Source organism: Mus caroli, unplaced genomic scaffold, assembly GCF_978045245.1.
Source record: "Mus caroli unplaced genomic scaffold, Mus_caroli_1 scaffold_10, whole genome shotgun sequence".
NCBI classification, from domain to species: domain Eukaryota; kingdom Metazoa; phylum Chordata; class Mammalia; order Rodentia; family Muridae; genus Mus; species Mus caroli.
Window position 1 is genome coordinate 33,822,076 of NW_028227265.1, and position 20,409 is coordinate 33,842,484.

General features: G+C 51.1%; 1 protein-coding gene and 1 pseudogene across 3 annotated transcripts in view; one reads left to right on the forward strand and one right to left on the reverse strand.

Annotated features, from left to right (window-relative positions):
• Ndrg4 (NDRG family member 4) overlaps positions 1-10,181 on the reverse strand; it is a 36,526-nt gene extending 26,345 nt beyond the window's left edge. The window contains exon 1 of one of the 3 annotated variants that reach the window (XM_029480751.2): positions 10,079-10,181. Coding sequence is in view for 2 of the 3 variants with exons in the window: in XM_021169258.3 (XP_021024917.1) it covers positions 9,569-9,605 (37 nt within the window). In the remaining variant the exon portion in view is untranslated. Of the gene's footprint in view, positions 1-9,568; positions 9,776-10,078 lie in introns of those variants that run through there. The other 2 variants (XM_021169258.3, XM_029480747.2) reach the window with 2 other exon arrangements.
• Positions 10,182-12,609: 2,428 nt separating this feature from the next.
• On the forward strand, positions 12,610-13,255 carry LOC110299538 (gem-associated protein 8 pseudogene; annotated as a pseudogene).
• The last annotated feature ends 7,154 nt before the right edge of the window (positions 13,256-20,409 follow it).

Consider the following 20,409-nt stretch of genomic DNA (forward strand, 5'->3'; position numbering starts at 1 on the left):
CCAAAGCCTTTCCCCAAACCACCTGTTTAATTAGCACTTTAGAAATCAATGTCACCACGGAAAAGGACTCCACAGCACCAACCACCTGGCAGCCTTCTCCATCCGAGTGCCCGACCTGTAGGAGGGTGCCACCTGCTGTACCCTTCTCATGCAACAGCACCTGTGCCTCCCTTTGAAGGTCCCCAATCCTTAATCTATGTGCTTTAAGCAGGAATGATGGATGGTGCCCCAGAAGTGAACCCAGCCCATTCATTGACTGGGTACAATCTGGGCACACATCACTGGTGGACATCACGGATATGACAGCCTGCAGTGCTCTGAGGTGTGACCTTCACCTCTCTGTCCTGCCTCAGCTGCCCAGTCATGGTCACCCCATCTGGCTTGACTTTTTGCAGGGCATCCTTTTGGGGGCTGAAGCTTTCTGAACATCGACATGACACTCACAGTTTTTTGTTTTTAAGGGTTTTTTTTTTTTTTCCAAGACAGGGTTTCTCTGTGTAAGCCTTCTGCCCTGGAACTCATTCTGTAGACCAGGCTGGCCTCAAACTCACAGACCTGCCTACCTCTGACTCCTGAAGTGCTAGGATTAAAAGGTGAGCCACCACTGCCTGGATTGACACTCAAACTTTTCATATGAGCATTTTAGACCCTGGGCTTTCCCCATGAGTATAGTCAAATATTCCCAATTCTGAAATCTGAACTATTTTCAAATCATGAAGAGACTTCTTCAGGCTGCTTCAGGAACTAGGGAGAAACCACTGACAACAGATTGCTGTTCAGGGCTGGTGCAGAGCAAACAACTAACAGGTCTGTGTGCTTTTGTGGATGGAGGCCACAGAAGGGAGCAATTTAACACCTAAGGTGGTTAGAGGTGTCACCTTGCTGAAGAGATACAAACAGAGGCATGGGGAAGGCAGGAAGGAAGCTGGATAGTCTGGGAAGAGCACCAGTGTTGCCTGCTTGGTGGGAAAGTCGAGTGGGACAGATAACATCCAGCATTGTAGGCTGATAGAGAAACCGAGGCAGAGCCCTGAGGTGGTATAGGTAGGAAGGTCTGAAGTTCAAGGTCATCCTCAGCTACATAGAAAGAACAAGGCCAGATGGGGCAAAAGAACCCCCACCCCCAGTCTGGTACTCCAAGCACACACAGTAGGAATACACTGTCTATTCAGGTCCTGGGGAAGCTGGTGCTTCCAATGTTAACATGGAGATCAGATGAGGCCCACAGTGAGTATAGGCTTTAAGGAAGCCAAGTAGATGGGACACATGGCTAAGTGTTAGAGACGACTCAGGGTGAGGCAGAGCCTCCACCCAGGACCCAGCTTTTGTTAGAATCTTTAAGGAGAGCTCTTTGCTGGGTACATCAGGAGGATGACCTGTCTTCCAGAGGAAAGGGCTAAGAAATCTACCAATCCAAACAACCTAACTAACAAGAGTGGAACGTCCAGGCGGTGGTAGCACACATCTTTAAGCCCAGCACTCAGAAGGCAGGGGTAGGGGGATTTCTGTGAGTTCGAGGCCAGCTGGGTCTACAGAATGAGTTTCAGGACAGCCAGGGCTACATAGAGAAACCCTGTCTTGGGAATAAAAAAGTGGAGGAGACCAAAGCCCAACCTGTGCCTGTGTGGCTGCTGCAGAGCCCAACACTGTGTTGGTTCAAGTTCTGCGTTTGGGCCTGCCACCTGCACCGAGAAATCTACTATAACATCTAAGTCCTCCCTGTTTTGGGTTCAAAGGGCCAAGTGAACCCTAGCATCTGTCCTCACGGACATCATACACAGTCATGCTGTGCAGGGGACGGCCAGGAGGCAGGCCACTTCCTGTGTTAGAAAGGCCATACCTCCATCTACTCTAGGATAGTACAGGAGGTCTCTTCAAATGTAGAAAATCTCCAAAGATACCTCCTGAGCTGTGGTGGTGAAAGGACTCCCAGATTATCCCTCCCTAGGTGTCAGGGAACATCCAATGTTGTTCTGTGTGGGTGAGGAATAAGCTTAGGCACATCTACAAGGACCCCTCACCAATGGGAAGGGTCCACCCTGCCCCAGGTCCCACTCCTATCCTAGACCCGACCCTTGTCTGCCAGACACATCTAGCAGAGAACATCAAGGGGTTAAACAGGACTACAAGCCATTTCTTGTGCTCAAGGTCTGGGCATGAGAGCCACCAGGGAACAATTTTGGATACAGATTATGTGAGGGCTACAAACCCTGAACCCAGCTATGGGACCACCCTCTACTCTGAAGAAAGACATCCCACAAGTGCTTCCTGTGACCTCCAAAGTGACTGAGGTCCCTGCCCCTGCCCACCTAGGCATATCTACCGGCACATAGCACTTACTTCCCCTGCCTGCCTCCTGACAGAAGTGGGCTGAGAAGCTGGCATGTCCCAAAGGCGTGTTCCATCAGCCACTCTGGAGCAGACATTTTATTCGCATACTGGACTAACTGACTCCCTCTCTCTTTGTGCATGTGTGTGTGTGTGTGTGTGTGTGTGTGTGTGTACAGGCATTCACATGTACGAGTGTGTATAGATACACACACAATCTTTTGTACCCAAGGGGGGTCAGGGTATGGCAGGCAGGCAGGGTCAAAACACACAGCCAATTCTGGCTTCTGTGGTGCTTTCTCAGCTGAGCCCAGGACCACACTGGGGCCCAGCCAAGCTCAGCTTAGGCTCCAGGTCATACAGCCAAGGCTGATGGGAAGCGTCCATGCGGACGACAAGCCTCAGGGGTCCTGCCCACCTTCTCTGCAGGTCACTCTACAGTGCGTGATCTAATGAATCTTCATTACCTGGACTTAACGCCCTTGCAGTTCTGAAGGTCGGAAGCCCCAGAGTCAGCTCTGCCCAGTGAAGTGTGTGTGTATGTGTGTGGGGGTGGGGGTGGCTGTAGACTCCCTCCCTCTCCAGGCAGCATTCCTCACAACCCTGGCTCAGGTGGCCCTCCCCACTGCTAGGCCCACAGCGAAGCAGCCTCTACTGATCTATCTCACAGAGGGGAAATCTAGGGAAGCACAGTCTATCTGCAGGCTTGTGGGAGTTGGCCTTCCGAGACCCTGAGGGGAAAAAGATAGTACAGCCAAGTGAACAGCGTGGGCAGGCTGTTCTGCTTCTGCCTGTTTCTGTAACAGGAGAGCTTCTGCCTCCCTCTTACAGTGGGGATAAGGAAGTACACACAGGACCCTACTTGCTAATCTAGGAATTTTCTCCAGATGAAGTCTCTAATCTATCTGCAAAGCCCCTTTAGCATGGCTGCCAAAGTTTAGTCCTAGGTTCTAGGGGACTACGTTCAGAATACCCGTTTGGGGCTGTTCTTCTGGCTAGCACACCCTAAAAACATAAAGGGGAAACTGAGGTATGCATTTATACGATGAGGCTGGAAGTAGGGGCCTGTATACTGTGCTCCTGTGTTCTACCTCTGCCAGGGGCACCGTTCCCTAGGCTGCACTATCTTTTTTCCCCTCAGGGTCTTGGAAGGCCAACTCTCAGGAGGCCTCAGAACAACTGCGCATCTCTTGATTTCCCCTCCATAAGAGAGATCTAGCTCTCTGAGCCTGCAGGGCTGGCTTCATTGGAACCACAGCTCTTACAGTGCTTTTCTGCTGGGTAGCAGCAGATTTTCAGTTTTATTTATTTACATTTTATATTGTTTCTGAGACAGTCTCCCTTTGTAACCCATGCTAGCCCAAACCCACACCCTTCTTCCCTTGGCCTCCTAAGTGCAAGGATCACAGGGGTGAACCATCATGCCTTGCCATTTTTCAGTTTAAGACAGCAGAACTCAAGTGTTAGGGGTGATGGTTGGTTGGTACAGTGCTCGTCCAGTGTGAATGGAAGTCCTGGGTCCAATCGCAGCACCATATCAATTGGATATGGTGGCACCCTCTCCAATCTTCCGCACTGCACTCGGGAAGTGGAGACAGGAGGATTAGAATTTCAAGGTCACCCTCGAGGTTTTAGTAACTTCAAGGCCAACCTGTGCTACAAAGGAGTCTGACTGGTTGCCTTTTTTGTTGGTTTGTTTGTTTGTTTGTTTGAAGTAATGCTGGGGCAGTGGTGGTTCAGGTCTTTAATCCCAGCACCCGGGAGGCAGAGGCAGGCGGATCTTTGTGGGTTCAAGGCCAGCCTGGTTTACAGAGCAAGTTCCAGGACAGCCAGGGCTACAGAGAGAAACCCTGTCTCAACAAACCAAACCAAATCAAACGGAAAGTAAACTTGATATTCACGTGTACACATTCACTAAGAAAAACGAGAAAATAAAAGGTGAAAACTGCATACATCCTGCCATGTCCCGCCATCTCTCTCCACGGCCGTTTCAATGCCTAGCAGCACCCTGGAAAAGCTTTATTTTGGGGGACTAGGGATGAAACCCAAGGCCCAGCAGGGCTTCCTGCACGCTCAGCAAGTGCCCTGCCACCGAGTCCCACCCCCAGCCTTGAAGATGTTACTTCTGATGCAGGAAACATAGTTCTAATGAAACTTCCCAGACTCTAGAGCCAGTTCTTCTGGTTCAAATTCCAGCCGGTCATCGGCCACCAGTGTGACCTCTGGCGAGCGATCTGCTACTCTGTGCCTCAGTTTCCTTAAAAGTAGTACCCTGAATCATGAGACATTACGATGGCAAGATAATATAGTGAAGGCATCCGGGGTGTTGTCTGACACGTAGAGAATGTGGTGAGCTGTCACTGCACTGGTGAGCTGTCACTGCCATTAGTATTATTTATTTTTAAGGGGACATTTGAGTAGGGGATAAATGACCTCTGGAAGTGAGATTTGCAGATGCCTGCCTCCCACCCGCTCTGTCTGTGTGTTTGTGTGTGTGTGTCCTGAGCTGAATGCAGTCTAGTGTTCTGCAACTGGCTGCTGCCACTTTCTGCAATAAACCTTTATCTGTTCTCAAAGTTTCAACTGCAGAGTCACAGATCACACATTGCCAAGACCTGATACACCACTACCAACTGGCCTTCTGTGAGGGTGGTACCAGCTCTCTTCTACACACTGGGAGCCTCCCCATATCGAAGGATCTAGAAACCCTACTCCCTTGCCTGCCTGGGCATCCTACAGGTACAGCCCAGCACCCCAGTGAAACAGTGGTGTGTACTGAGATGCATAACCTGGAGAGGGAGATTCAGGGGTCCTGATTCTAGTTTTAAGCCTTAGTTTCCCTCAACTGCCCTAACACTAATCAGGCACTCTTTATAAGTATCCTGTAAAACTGTGGGAGACACGCCAGGACGACGCTGGTTTGAATGAGAACTTGGTCCCCAGCTGGTGGCTGTCTGGGAAGGATTAGGAGCTGTGGCCTTGTTGGAGGAGGTGTGTCACTGAGATGGGTTTAAGGTCTATTCACACTAAACTCTTCCTGTTTCCAGTTTCTGGATCAAGGTGTGAGCTTTCAGCTGTTGCTTGAGCATCATGCCTGCCTGCCTGCAACCACGCTCTCCTCTAGGATAGTGATGAATTCCTTCCCTCGAACTATAAGCCCCAAATGAACCCTTCCTTCTATGAGTTGCCTTGGTCATGGTGTTCTATCACAACAACAGGAAAGTAATTATGACAATGACTTAAACCCGAAATTCTATACACAGGACTGCCAGACCTTTGCTTTTTTAATTGTACAAGTTGTTTTTTAATGATACAAAAATTATACAAGTTGCACTTTTGTGTTGTTTTTGTTTTGTTAAAGATATAGTCTCACTATAAATATATAGGCTGAGCTGGGACTCACTTTATAGGGCAGGTTGGCCTCAAACTCACATAGCTCCGCCTGCCTCTGTCTGCCAAATGCTGGGATTAAAGGCATGCAGCCCCGTGTCCATTCCACAAGAAGCAGTAGGGAAAGTTGTCAAGGCACACAGGCTGCGCTGGGGATGTATGTAGCTCAGATGGTAAAGCGCTTGCTGAGCACACACAAAGCCTCGAGTCTGAGTCCCAGCATCAGGTAAAGTCGAGTGTGATGGCACACACCTGCAGACTCTGGAGAATCAGGTGCTTATGGTCACCCTCCAATGCATAGTAAGCACACTGTCAGCCTGGGCTACAGAGACACGCTTGCTTGTGCACACATGTGCACACACACTCACATACAAAGACAGACACACACACATGCACACATACACACACCCATCCTCCAGAGACAGCAGGCAAATCTCTGTGAGCTTCAGTCCAGCCTAGTCTATATAGTGAACTACAAACTAGCCAGAGCTATGCAGTGAAGCCTTGTCTCAAGAGAAGAAGAGGAAAAGGAGGAGGAGGGGTAGGTAGGAGGAGGCACCAAGATCCTCAGACTTCCAAGGGACCCTGTCAAAGCCCCAGTCTGCCGTGTGAGAGCTCTCTGAAACCATCTTGGAAACTTACTGTTGGAGGGCAAATACATGAGACCAATTGCTATGCAGTCTGCAAACAGACGGACGTCCCACTGCCACATCCAACACACAAAAGAAAATGGCCAACTACACTAAGCCACCAGGCCGGCCCCTGAGGGCTGAGGGCTTGTGTGTGGACTGACACTGGGCCAGACTCCTTCACTGTGGGTTGCTCTTTCCCACTTTTGAGGTCTGACTCTCCACCCAAGCTGCTAACAAGTCTGGGGCTCAGAGTTCAGCACTGCCCAGGAGGAGAGATGCAGAGAAGACCCCTGAAACTCACATCCTCTGGGGTCAAAACTGCCTGCTGCCTCTCTTCATTTGTGGCAAGACCCACTCCCCCTCCAACCCTATGCAGGGAGTCAGGAAGCTTCCACAAGCAGCAGCAGCCACCTGGGAACCTCAGGTTGTCTTCTGTTTTCCTTAGGACACTGGGCCCAGGCACGACAAATCAATGGCATTCTCTGATCCCCACAGGAGGGGCACCTGCTGTGGACATCAGGCCATTGGGGTCCAACCTCGCATGACAGAAACTGAGGCTTAAACAAGCTCCCCAGAAATATATCTCAAAGAGGTCTGCTGTGCAGAGAACCCAATAAGAGGGCTAGGATATCCTGGAGGGGACAGGAGCCCTCAGCACACTGAGGAATGAGCTCAGAGGCCAAGGGAGATGCTACCAGATGCTGCAACATTTGATAAGCATGCTCACATGAAGTGTGCAATGGTTTAGTCCGGCCCACAGTTGAGCAGGCAGAAGGCCATGGGTGCATCCCTCACGTAGGACATAGGTCATCCACTCTCAGCTGTTCATATGTGGGAGGGTGACCAATCCTGTTGGCAAATAGGTATGATGGTAAGACGGAAGCTGTAAAAACTACTAGAAACAACCTCCTAGGGCAAGGATCTGGAGTCCTCTCCAAGAGCATCCCGGGGACACAGCCAATGAGCAGGATGCATGAGCTTAGAGCAAACCAAGAGGTACTGAGCCCTTGCTGAACATTCTCACCACAGTAATCACCCTGTTACCTGCCCATCACTCCATAGAGATAAGTAAAATATCTCCCAGTTGCCTGTGAGCAGGGGTAATGTGAAGTGTGTGTGGCAGATCCCAAGTCCTTACAAGCCAATGCGCCAAGGCAGGTAGAATCCTTCAATACCAGAAAAAGGAGCCAGAGGGAAGATAGACCTCTGCGGTTCCAATCAAATATGTTACTTGCTCTGTCTCAGAAGGCCCCATAATATCTCTTAGGTGTCTTTGTTTAACCTCCATCTTATGAATGAGATGAAGGTTAAACGATCTGTTTGTTTGAAATCACATCCAGCTGAGGCTGGCATTTGAAATCCAAACCTATGAGGCAGGAAGAGGACACAAGGAGTTGGGGGTGGTGATGAGAGGGGGAGGTGCATGAAGGAGAAGGGGTGTGAGCTCACCGCATAGCCCAGGCTAGCCTTAAATTTGCCATGCTCATGTTTCAGCCTCCTGGGTGCCAGGATTACAGTTTCGCAACACCATGGCTTGCCCACAGCTGGGGCTGCTACACTGGCAGCTTCTGACAGTGACAGAGTCCTGCGGAAGCCCCACCAGAGGTTCAGAAAGCCTGCCACAGCAAATGAGGGCCTGAGGGAACATTGCACATGGACTCCAATCTCCAGACCCTCACAGGGTATCATCCATTCCCTCTGAGGGCCAGATGGGCGTGAGAGGACCTGGCTCTGTCCTCCAGGTATAAATCCAAATCCCAGGCTGAGGTGGGGAGTGGGGCTAGCCTGCTGCAGCTCTCTGTTGCAGGTGACTGCAATAAGGAAAAGTTGAAGGGCAATGACAGGTGCCAAAAAACACCCAGCCAGGCTTTCCCAGTCCCCAGGAAATCTCCACCTGCCTTTCTCTATGAGCCCAGCAAGACCCACTGTGGTTTAGCACACAGCCCAAAGCCAAATCTGGCCTACTTTCCTCCTATAACACCCCAACACACACACACACACACACACACACACACACACACGCACACGCACACGCACACGCACACACACACGCTCACGCTCACGCTCGCACACACTCACAGCCCAAACCTTCACCTGGCCTACTTCCTGCCTATACCTCCATCCACCACCATTCCCAACACACACACACACACACACCCAATGCCCTCCAGGGCCAGGCCACTCCCAGACTAAGTCACTCAAGACTCTAGGGCACATGCGGAACACCCTTTGTTCCTCCAGCTTGGAACGTGACCTCCCTTTTCCATGAACAGAAAGTTCTACTTTCACTGTCTGGGTCTTCAAAGGCAGCTACTTGCTCTAATCTCTGGGTCCTTTCAGATCCCTAACCCATATCCCATTCCATTTCCTGAGTGTACACACACACACACACATACATACACGAGCAGAGCAACCCCTTCCTCACCTTACAGCGGCAAGACCCCAAGTGCCAAGAAGCATCTCTTGGAATATGTTCATTAAGGATACATGGGTGTGCACCTGACAAGGGCTCAGCATGGTCTAGTGAGATCTGGACAGGGGCTGCTCTCTCCAGCCCAGGTGCCCACCTCCCCCCTGAGAACGGAAGCCTCCACTGATGCTGGACTTCATGTATGAGGAACATGTACCCTTCCGATAGATACCTGGCCTCTGTCCTTGCTCCCTTTCCCATCTCCTCTAGGCATCCCATTTCTCCAAGGCATTCCAGCTACTGGCCCCAGGATGCCCTCAGAGGGACATCTAATTTCTTCTCTAGAGTGGCCCCAAGGTGGATGGCCTGAGCCATCACGGTTCAACCTAGCTTCCCATCTTCCCAGTCCACTTGACTCTACTTCCAGCAAGAAACTTCTCCCCAGAGAGAAAGGTGGCTCTGACCATCACAGAAAAGAAGAGGAGGCCCTTACACAGGTTCTCCCAGCTCCCCCAGGAGGCCCAGGGCTGCTTTCTCTGGCGACTTGGGATATTTGATTGGAAGAGGGAGACTCCGGAGCTCCCTTGGGGTTGCTAATCAGAGCTCTGCGGACGGGACACCGCAGGGGGCCCCTGTGGCGCTCCACCCTCCCAGACGCCGGCACTCGCGGCTCAGTAGAGCCGGACGTGCTTCAGGTTTCACTCAACTGGGAACGCGCACCCGAGAGCGCCCCTTCCAACCCGGGCCACCGCGCCCCGAACCCGCTCCAAGTCGGAGAGCGGCAGCGGCGAGCGGCAAGCCTCGGTACCTGTCAGCAGTTGGAGCCTGTGTCCCAGCACCTTCATCTCGGCGTCGGTGGAGCGCGCTGGGCCGCCCGGGGCGAGGCGCGCAGTAGCCGCAGAGAGGAGCGGCGGGATAGCGGGAGCGGCGGGAGCAGCAGCCGGTAGCGCGGTGCGCTCGCCGCCCCCTCCAGCAGGGTTTAAAAAAATCCACCAATGGCACAGCCGCGCACCCCAAAAGGCACCCGCCGCCACCTGGCCGTGGTGAGCGCCGGAGGAGGGGGGGGAGTGTGACACCGCGCGGGAGGGGCCCCTCGCGAACAAAGACGCCTACCGCCCCCAGCCGTCGCGGCCGGACGGGCGACAGCCGCGGTCTCCGGGGATCCGAGCCAAGAAGGCTGGGAGACAGGGCGTCGCCCTCGCGTGGGGGTGGGGGGAAGGGAAGATGGCCAGGGCCGGAGGGTGGTGGAGAGAAGGTGCGGGACTGCGGAGTGGCTGCGCCGAGAGGGGATCCCAGGGGTGAGGGCGCGGCGACTCACCCAGGCTGCCGAGCGACACGGTCGCGGAGGCGGGAGCCCGGCCTGGACGCCTCCGCCGCCGCCACCCACGAGCGGTGCAGGTTCCCCGCACGAGCGAGCCCCGGGAGCTGGGGGCGGGGCGCCGCGCAGCCGGGGCGTGCCCACGTGGGTGGGTGGGCGTGGGCCGCACTGCGCGCCCCGCTTGGTGGCTGGAGCCGGACTGTCGCGGGCTGTCGCGGGCTGTGGGAGTGGGCGGGAGGCCCGGTGAGAAGACCCACAGGCCGGGACCCAGACGCAATCTGCAGCGCCCGACCTCCCAAAGAGGGTCCCGTCTCTGTCCAGCGTTTCTCGCGGAGCGCCAGAGACTCCAACGGGGAACCTTGGCTCACTCCTGCCACCTCTACCTCTCTTCCCCTCCAGTCCCCACCCATCCGTCTGAGGGGACGCCCTGGGGAGGTTGGGGAAAAGCTGGGGTTCAGTGGTCCAGGAGCCAATATTCCCCCTGTTTGCAAAGTCTGAAGGTTGCTGAGGAACTCAGGCGACTTCCTGGCTAAGATGTTCTTTCTGCCCCCACCAGGGTCCCACCCACACGGTGGCCTCAACCTATTCCCTGCAGGTCACTCTCCCGGAGCAGGAAAGGAAAAGGACTTTATCCTCCTCGATCTCCCTCTACTCAGGTCTAGGCCTGGTTCCTCAAGAGACTCAGAGGTCCTGAAGTCTCTCTGACTTCACAAACCCTGAGCATCACCAACCCTGAAGTTGGGACGAGATAAGAGTTCCTGGTGTCTCATTCCGTTCAGGCCCTAAAGGTGACTGTGGGTCCCTTACCTTTTCCTCTGGGTTCCTGTCTTTATGGCTCACAGAGAAAGTACACTAGATCAGGATCTCTCTGAGGCCCTGGGTGTGGGGAAGGAGCATATCAAGAGAAGCCAGCCTACAACAATTCTGACTTTGCTGCCTCTGTAAGAGGTGTGTTGCCCTTAGGCCTCGGCTTCAGGTGGCCACACCTGAAGCAGCAGTAAATTAACCCCACTGCCCGCTGAGGAGGCCGCTGAGATTTTGATGGCTGCAGGTGTGGCACACAACCCCTGTTTATGTTACAGCTTGTGGCTGAAGGGATTCTAACCAGCCGGAACAAGGCAGACATGACTGGCTGGCCTTGCCCTTCTCCCACATTCTCCTTGCCTTGCTAACCCCCCCCCCCCACTAGATTACATTCCTAAAAGTGTGCCATCAGGATTTATTCCTGTATTTGATCACTTCCTCCTCCTGAGGCTGAGGTCCAGCTATCAAAGTATTGAAGTCTAGCAGTCAAAAGTCCCCTTTGGCTGCCCTAATTAACATGCCCAGTTAAAATTAAACACCTCATCCTAACACAGGGTTCCCCCTTTACCTTTATAAACCGCCATTTTCCTATGGGCCACATCTGTCTCCTGTCTATCCAGAGACAGTCCTTTGTGCCCCATGTTGTCACACACACACACACCCCATTCCCCTTCCTCTTCTTCCTTTTTCCCTTCCCCTCCCCCCTTATCCTCTATCACCTGTCTTTGTCTCCCACCCCCTGCCTGTTGTCCCTCTGGGGCAAATCAAACATCCCTCGTGTGAAAACTGGGTCTTGGGGTGTCCTGAGCTGATACGGATCCTTTTAGCGACGTGGATTTGAACTGAGGGTCTTGTGTTGAGACCAAAGCAGCAAGCTCAGGAGCTTAGTTTCTGCACGTTTGGGGAGCCCCTCCCTCTTAGTGTCTTCTTTTGTGAAGGGAGTTGGGGTGAGGCCGTCTGTGGTGACAGAATGAACATTCTCTGTAATGTCTTTCTTCCCCTGGGCTAGGGTTCTGTAGGTAGAAGACCAGTGCGTTCAAGCACTTTTTTATTTTTTCACTTCTAGCATGTTACTCTCTTCCAGCCTCTTCATCCTCTGTGAAGCTGGGACAATGCTGAGCTCTGAAGACTTGTGTAAGAATGTTGGGTGTGTGTGTGTGTGTGTGTGTGTGTGTCCGTCCTAGGGAGACAGTTCAGGATAAAGCACTTGCCCTGCTCCCCAGAACCCACACAAAGCCCAGCAGGCATGATGGTCACCTGTAATCCCAGCACTCAGGAGGCAGAGGCTGCATCCTGGATGATGAGGTATAGTTTCAGTGAGAGAGGCTGCCTCAGTAATTAAAATGGAGATGCCCATGTCAACTTTAGGCAAGCACAGGCCAGCACACACAGGGGCACCCCCACAAGTACACATATGCATGCACATGTACCACACACATCCATCCTTCCCCTCCCCCAAGTAAATGGTAGCCTGTGAAGAACACAATTAACTTAGTGCCTGAATACTTTAGTGTTCAGTAAGTGGTTGCTATTATTGATGATGATGATGATGATGGTAAAATTATCATTACTGCCTCATAGAGTCAGTCTTTTAACTCCTACCCTTCTCAATAATTTCAGAACGAGTCTGAATGCCCACTGCCTGACATCCATCCCTTAACCTGACAATTTGTAAGCTCTGTGCCCACGAGCGCCTACTTGGACTTTTCCAATCAGAGATAGCAATAATGGCGTCGAGATGGAGAGCGACCGAGTCTTGGTAGTCTCACCCAGTATATATGCAGTATTGGAGACATTACTGCCGCGCAATGGCTTGGATGCACAGCCACGGGATGCCTACAGAAAGTCCAGGAACTCCCGTTTCATTTTCCCATGGTTCCCTCCGTATGCCGTTCACTCCTCCCTGGAGCGCTCATGCTTATGAAGTAGGGTGTCCCTCAGCCTTCCAAGCCCAGCAGGAGTCACCCTACATTTCTTCCCATCTTGAAAGCTCTAGGCAGCCCCAGCATGACTGCAGTAGGACCCGGGCATTCAAGTGCGACCCGAGCAACATGGAAATCACAGGAGGAGCTGCACCAGTATTTTGCAGAGACTGAGAGGCACCGGGAAGAACAAAGGCAACAGTGGCAGCTGGACGAGGAGCGCCTGGATGGCTATGTGAATGCCAACCGTGGCCTGTACTACAACCACTGCCAGTCTGTAGAGCCCCTGGCAGAGAGGCCTGGTGCACAGCGCCAGGCCGAGATGAAGTGTTTGTATGGAGACAGTGCTGCCAAGATCCTGGCCATGGAGGCCGCCATACAGCTGAGTTTTGACAAAAAATATGACAGAAAGCAGCCCAAGTATTGGCCTGTCATCCCCCTGAAGTTCTGAGCCCTGAGCACAGGGACCCTAGGGAATGCCTCTTGAACACAGCCCTCCCTTTTGTTTTGGGGGTGCATTCTCTCCATCTGTTCTTCTGAACGTTTCTCAGAGACAGACGTCCATAGACTGATAGGATCGTGTTCAGCAAGTCCCAGTGGGCCCTTCATGGTGGATGCAATCTAACAGCCACTAAGAGTTCTCTTAGCAGGAGGGATACTGTTATCAACATGAGAAAGCTTCCCCTGACATAAAGCAATAGTTGTGTGTTACGTTGTCTCTTGAATTGCTAGTAATGTCTACTTCATTAAAGTCTTTGCCTAGAGATGGAGGAAAAAGAGGACCTAGAGGTTGTAGGAGGCCTCCTGGCAGAGCTCTGGTATGTCTGTCTGTATGAGCCACAGCGTCTGTAATGGTCTTGGACTGATATATTACAATGTGCTTGGCTCATATGATCCATTGACTTCAAGTGAGAATTCTGCTGTATCGGGATTGGCATTTCAACCCCTGGATGTGGTGACCTGCTAGGGAGTGAAAAGGGTGATGGTAGCCCCGCCTCCGGGGGGAGGGACTGTTGAGTCGAGTACAGGTGCGGTGGGAGCAGACTGTTCTGGACTAGTCACTGCAAGATTGTCAGTGCTGAGCCACTAGAAGAAGAACGAACTGTCAGGCCCCTGTGCCATGAGGCTTCCTTCATCTTCAGTTCTCTAGGGAGGCTGCCTGCTGCTTGAAGGCAAGCTGGATAAGTGGGGTCTTAACAGGGGAGAGCAGTACATAGCAGAGGGCCAAGCGCATGCACGGACAGGGTACCCCTAAGAAATGTCCTTGGCCTTGTTGCTAGTTCCCTGGAAGACGCCTCATCAGTCACTGCTGTGCAGAATTAGCAAAAGACTTCCTCTGCCATGCCTAGGCTGGAGAAGAAGCCTTCCTTTCCTCATTTGAAAGCAGAGTGAAATGTCAGGCAGGGTGTTTGCTGCACAAACCAGCCTATTCTGGCTAAGTGGGGCACAAGGGGACTTCGTGAAGAGACCTATCAGGATGGCAGGAGCCAGGCTTGATCAGCAGGCAGCCTTGATCTGGTGCTAAAACTTCAGTGCCATCCCCAGGTGTGGGTGTCGCAACCAGTAGTAGCAGTGGACACAGACACTGGACACTGTTATCTGGGCCACAGCTGCCTCTGATGCAGAGTGAAGGCTGCTGCCACTGCTGCCACCCAGGTATCAGATGGGTGCTGGATCAGCTTTTAATTCTCGGCCCAGAGTACAATATCTGCTTGGTGCAGCCCAGATCAGACCCTCTGATAAAGCCACAAGGGAAGCCAGGAAGAGATGTTTTCATGCTACAGTGGGGAGTGGGCTCTGCCTCACAGGACTACTTTGGATGCTCGGATGCCTTGGAGCCAACTAAGTGCCCAGAGGTACTTCAGAGAACAGTGGGCTTGCAGCACTGTTAGGAGAGGGCACACATGGACACTTAACTTGAATCCTGGTGCTGAGTACCATGTTGTTCTGATCTCTGAGATTTGCACTGGGCACTGTGAGCCCGGAGTGTCAGCCAGTGGTATTCCCTCATGTTCTCTTATCGTGACTCTTTTTTTTTTTTTCCAGTAGGTGAAAGACAAAAGGACCTTCAAAGCAGTGTGGCTTGCTGCCCTTCCAGATGCAGAAGCAGCCCTGCCTGCTGCCAGGAGGACAGGTGACTGGGTTTTTCCATTGTGGTGATGAATTGGGCTGAGTCACCGTCCCTCTCTGGTCCCCTCGTGATCATGACTGGAAGCAAGTGGAAGAAGCAAGTGATGGGGTTGAGAGGGGGTACAGATGAGCCTGAGGCCATAGAAATGTCATCTCTTAGCTGGGAGAGGGAACGCAGGTGCCTTCCTGACTCAGTGGTCATGAGCCAGACAGCGAGCTGACAGGGAATCATTCTCACCTTCTGTGACATTGACTTCCTACCCCTTGGTGCTGAGCCCTGTGCTAGAGAGTCCACTAGAAACAACAGTTGACCCAATATTGATCTTTTCTTTAAACTTCATGCACCGATGGAAGAAACCAGCAGACAGATCACAGTCTGGGCACCAGGGAGGCGTAGTCAAGATGTATAATTGAGGTGATTGTGGAGTGCACTGAAGGGCTGGGGCACTCAGGGAGGTCTTCCTGGAGGAAGAGACAGGTGAGCCTGCAGATAAATGTAAGGTCAGTACCTGGAGTAACTGGGAAGAGCTCTGTCCACTCATTTATCTGTCCTTCTACACACACACACACACACACACATATACATATATGTGTATGTATATCACATATTTAGAGAGATATCAAGACCTTATCTAAAACAATTTTTAAAAGCCAGCATCAACATTTTAGGGTGTAACCATTACCATTTTATGTTTATCTTAATAAAAATTGTTGATTTGGAAAGCTGAGACAGAATTCTGTTCAAAGCCAGCCTAGCTGAATAACAAATAAAACTTCTCCAATGTAATTATTTTTTTTTTTTTTTAAAGATTTATTTATTATATGTAAGTACACTGTAGCTGTCTTCAGACACTCCAGAAGAGGGAGTCAGATCTCGTTATGGATGGTTGTGAGCCACCATGTGGTTGCTGGGATTTGAACTCCGGACCTTCGGAAGAACAATCGGGTGCTCTTACCCACTGAGCCATCTCACCAGCCCTCCAATGTAATTATAATAGCTACACTGTTTTCCCCCTCTGGATATACCCAATTTTCTTAGCCAACCCCATATTACTTAAACATTTAAGATACGTTCATTTTTTTCATAATTGGAAGCGATATTGCAAGTAGCTCCCGCCACCCCAGCCTCTGCACACATGGCTGGCAAGCCACTCAGTATCCTCCCTTGTCTGGTTATGTGTTCTTTGACCACCTGTCAATGCAACCCATTGCCATCTGGAAGCCAATGTGTGCTTAAAGCGTGGCTGTCTCTGCACCTGTATGGGTCCTGGGGAGAATCCAAAGGAAAGAAAGGTATGTCTGTCACCAGCCTCTACCTTCCCAAGTGTGCCAAGCTGAGGTTAAAGCCCGGGGCTTTGATCTTGTTCTATAGTTATGTAAAGTGTTACCATTAGAAGAGATTGAAGGAGGGGTAACCCCACCAGGTTATCTCTTCTATCATTGCATCTTCCCGTTAATCTTTTCAAATAAATATTAAAAAGCAAAACTGACGCAGACCGGCATGTGTCCTCTTTAGCTGAGTCACACAAGTGGATGTGGTGAGTGAATACTCTGTGACAGAAGCAGAGCAAAGGCGTCCGTCCATGTCTTAGTTTCCCCGCCTCACATGGTCAAAGAGAAGCACCCCTCATGGCTGGTGGCCGTAGCAGCTTCCCTGTACCATCATGTCCACTGGCTAGAGCATAGTCTCGCAGGACTGATCAGTAGCACAGCTTCCATGGCCTCCCAGTGAGTCTAAGAAGGCAAGCATGCCCACAGATGGTGAAAGGTGCCAAAGAAGATGAAAGGTGCGAGCCACTCTGGAGAAGAACAAAGCTATTTTCCTTCCCAACGAGAAAACAGCCAACCATTGGAATCTCTGTCTTGAGGCACTGGCATTTGGAACCCCCTCCCAAGCTTCTTGGGCTGCCATTGTTACAGTCCCACCCTGGGATCCATTCAGTCCTACGGCTGGAGCAGGCAAGGGTAACTATTGCTACAGGGATCCCAGTGTTGTCAGCACCACGACAGCAGATGTGGGTGGAACCACAGGTCTCTATCCAGTCCCCTACGTGGGAGAGTGATAGGTATTTTTTTCTTAAGTGTTGAGAGTTTATATTTAGTAGACACTGTGCTTTGGAGTTTGTATTTTTTCCGGTCAGGCTGCAGACAGTTTCAAGCTCTCTTGAAGTGCTGGTAGCAACTCCATGCCAGCCTCATGATTTCACAGGACACACGGATGTGCCTCTGTGTGCGGCCTCTGTGTTCAGTAGGTCAGTGAGTCAATGATTTTCAGCTCTTCAGTCTCATGAGACACATCCCCATTATAAGTTTTGGAAGCCTCTTTTAAGCCAAACGGTCCTTTCTTTGCTTAAACCTTTCATTGTGACAAACTGCCTAACTGTTGCCCTGACTCCTGCATAAGCCCTTGCTCCAAGCCTGGGGTCCCCCTAAGCTGACTAGGGTAGACTAGCTGTTCTCCTAAGGCCCCACCCATTTCATTCCATTTTCCTGATTGCCCAGCCTGCATCTAAGAGATCAGTCCATCAATAGCTGGTTCAGGGTACTCAGCCTGGGGCTTCACAGTAAGCAAATGCAAGTCCTGCCCCGAGGGAGACTTTCACCAATATTTGTTGAACAAATCAATGAATGAATAAGTAAAGAAAGAGCCACATACTACTGGCATACTACTGCAGTCAGCAAAATACCTGTGTTAGGCAGCACTCTAAAAATCATAGGCCCTAATCCCTGGAATTATGACTGTGTATGTTAGTTGACATCAGGAATGAAGGTTCTAGAAGAAAGATACCAACCAGCTGGTTTATTTATTTATTTGTGAGACAGGGCCTCTTGTACTCTAGGCTAGCCTTAAATTTGCTGTGTAACCGAGGATGACTGAATTTCTGATTCTCCTGCCTGTACCTACTCCTAAGTGCTGGAGTTACAGGAGTGGGCCATCACATCCAGCTTATGTGGTGCTGGGAAGTCGAACTCAGGACATCTTTCTTGAATTCTACCCACTGTACGATATCCCAGATCAGCTGGTTTTCAAACTAGGAAGCTTGGGAGCTGGAGAGATGACTCAGCAGACAAATGCCCTTGTCAATCAAGTTAACAGCCTGAATCCAGTCCCCAGGGTACATGTGGTGGGGGGCAAAACGAACTCCAACAAGCTGTCTTCTGGCCTCCACGTGTACACAGAGGCACTCCCTCCCAATAAATGAACCGATTTATAAAAATGTGAAATGTGGAGATTATCCTGGATTCTCTGGGTGGCCCATGTAATCACAGGGGTCCTGGAAGCAGATGGGAAAGGCAGAGTGGGACAAGACAGGGAAACTTGAGGACAGCTTTTATATCTCCCTCCACCCCACTTTTATATCAAGAGCCCAGTGAAAGGTTTTGCACTGATACCAACCTATTGGCCCAGTAGGTTGGGTTGGATCAGGGCCATGTGGATTACAGCATTGCAGGCTGGTAAGTGAAAAGGTTAGGTCCAGCAAGTAGACACCAGCACGATGTCTCTGCTTGGCCTGGGGTCTGTGTGCCATCTCGGTGTCACACCCACTGCCTTCACAATCATAGCCAGCATGCACGGGGTCTCCTTTCAGTCAGGGTTCTTAGCCTCTCCACAGAACCAGCACAACAGGCCATCGTGCAAGACTCATGGCAATGTCAACCAGGTAGGGTTACCACAGTAACAGCGAACACGCTGCCCCCAGACACACACTTCATCTTATCACATAGTTTGAGCTGATGATTGAGAAGACCCAAATACACAGCCAGCTTTCTGCCTCCCACTGTTTGCCTAACGCAGGACACACATTTGTGGGCTCTGTTTGTTCTGTCTTTGTTCTTTTGGGGTCTGAGTATGGAGAGGCAGGTTGGCCTGGAACTTGAGATTTCTTTTCTTCAGTCTTTTGAGTGCTGGGGTCAGAGGTGTGTACCACCACAGGCAGTAAGGATTCCTTTCATGGACCCCTACCAAGGAGACAGCTGGAGCAGAGAGAGCCACCAAGGCATCATGGTGAAATCTAACTGGCCCTATCTTCTCTTAGTGCTTTCATATACCTGCCTTTCCACTATCTCCCAGAATCCGTCTCTTTGTCTCATTACTTTGCTAAAAACATGTCAGATGCTCTGTGAGCCTGAGTCCTCCCGTGGTGCACTCTAATCTGTCTTTTGTCTTTGATAAGTATAATCTACAGGACTCCAGCCAGGGACCTTGGGGCTGAGGAGAGAAGAAAAGTGATTTTTCTTTCTCCTCTGCAATACTGCCTCACTTCCAGCTAGGCCTTCTTGTTAACAACAGTTCCCTGTGTCTGGCCATCTTCACAGTGGCTAGGGTGAGCATCCCAGTTGTCATTTGCACTCTGCCTCCAAAGCAAACGTGGGACCCCTTCAGGGATCTCCAGCACCTAAGTCTTAGCTGCCTCTTGCTCCACCAGCCTCCCTGCTTACCCCATATATTATTTATGGCCAATTATTTGTCTCCTGCTAGCACCAGATGCTGCCTGCCAAAGCTGTAACCTCCCTGTGTCCTCTGCAGAGGACCAGGGGCAGCTTCTTTCTTACCAGCCTCCCCTACTCTCCATGTCCCTTCTTCTCCCAGTGTATGGTACAACCTGCCCCTCTTCCTATACACAAGATACACCTCATAAGCATGGTTCCTCCTTTGCCAAGCCTGTTGGTACAGTGGGCAAGCTGCCTGTGCTCCTTTAAAGCCATGGCTATAGGGAAGTCGTCTCACCCCAGCGTGTGGAGGGTAGATGTATTCCAGTGTGTGTGTGTGTGTGTGTGTGTGTGAAGGAGTGTGCATGCCATATGTGTGGAGGTGAGTTGGAACATTCAAGGTTGAACATGTTGCCTTTCTGGTCTTGCAGCTGAAAGTGTGATCCCAAGTGAGAGGGAAACAGTGCTCATATCTGGTTGCTCCAGGGAAGCTGTATCCGTGAGGTACTTACGGCCAGCTTTGTTTGCTTTTTATCCTGTCTCGGTCCTGTTCTGAGGTCACAAATCCTTTCAGTGACTCTGGCAGTACTCAATGCCATCTTGTTCTAAAATCAAGCTGTGCTACCACAAACGCCCACCCATCTCCCACTCTACTCTTTAATATTTTTTATTACATTTAATTAATGTATCAATCTATGTATGCGTATGGGCACATGTGGGCTGTGGGCTGTGGGTCAGAGGACAAGTTGCAGGAATTGGTTCTCTTCTTCCACCACGTGAGTCCCATGAATCAAACCCAGGTACCTTCTACCAGCTGAGCCATCCTGTTAACACCTTCCACCCCATTCTTTATAGGAACAGCCACAGCAATCACTACATGCTCACTCCGACGCTAACCAGCCGAAATGTTTTATATATTTGTTGCCTTTAACTGTTTATGAAACAGGTATTTTGCTTGTCCCCACTTTAATCATTAATAGTTGCGCCTCAGATTAACCTTGTTGGCTACAGTACTTGCCCCTGTGCAAAGTTGCTATCCCCATT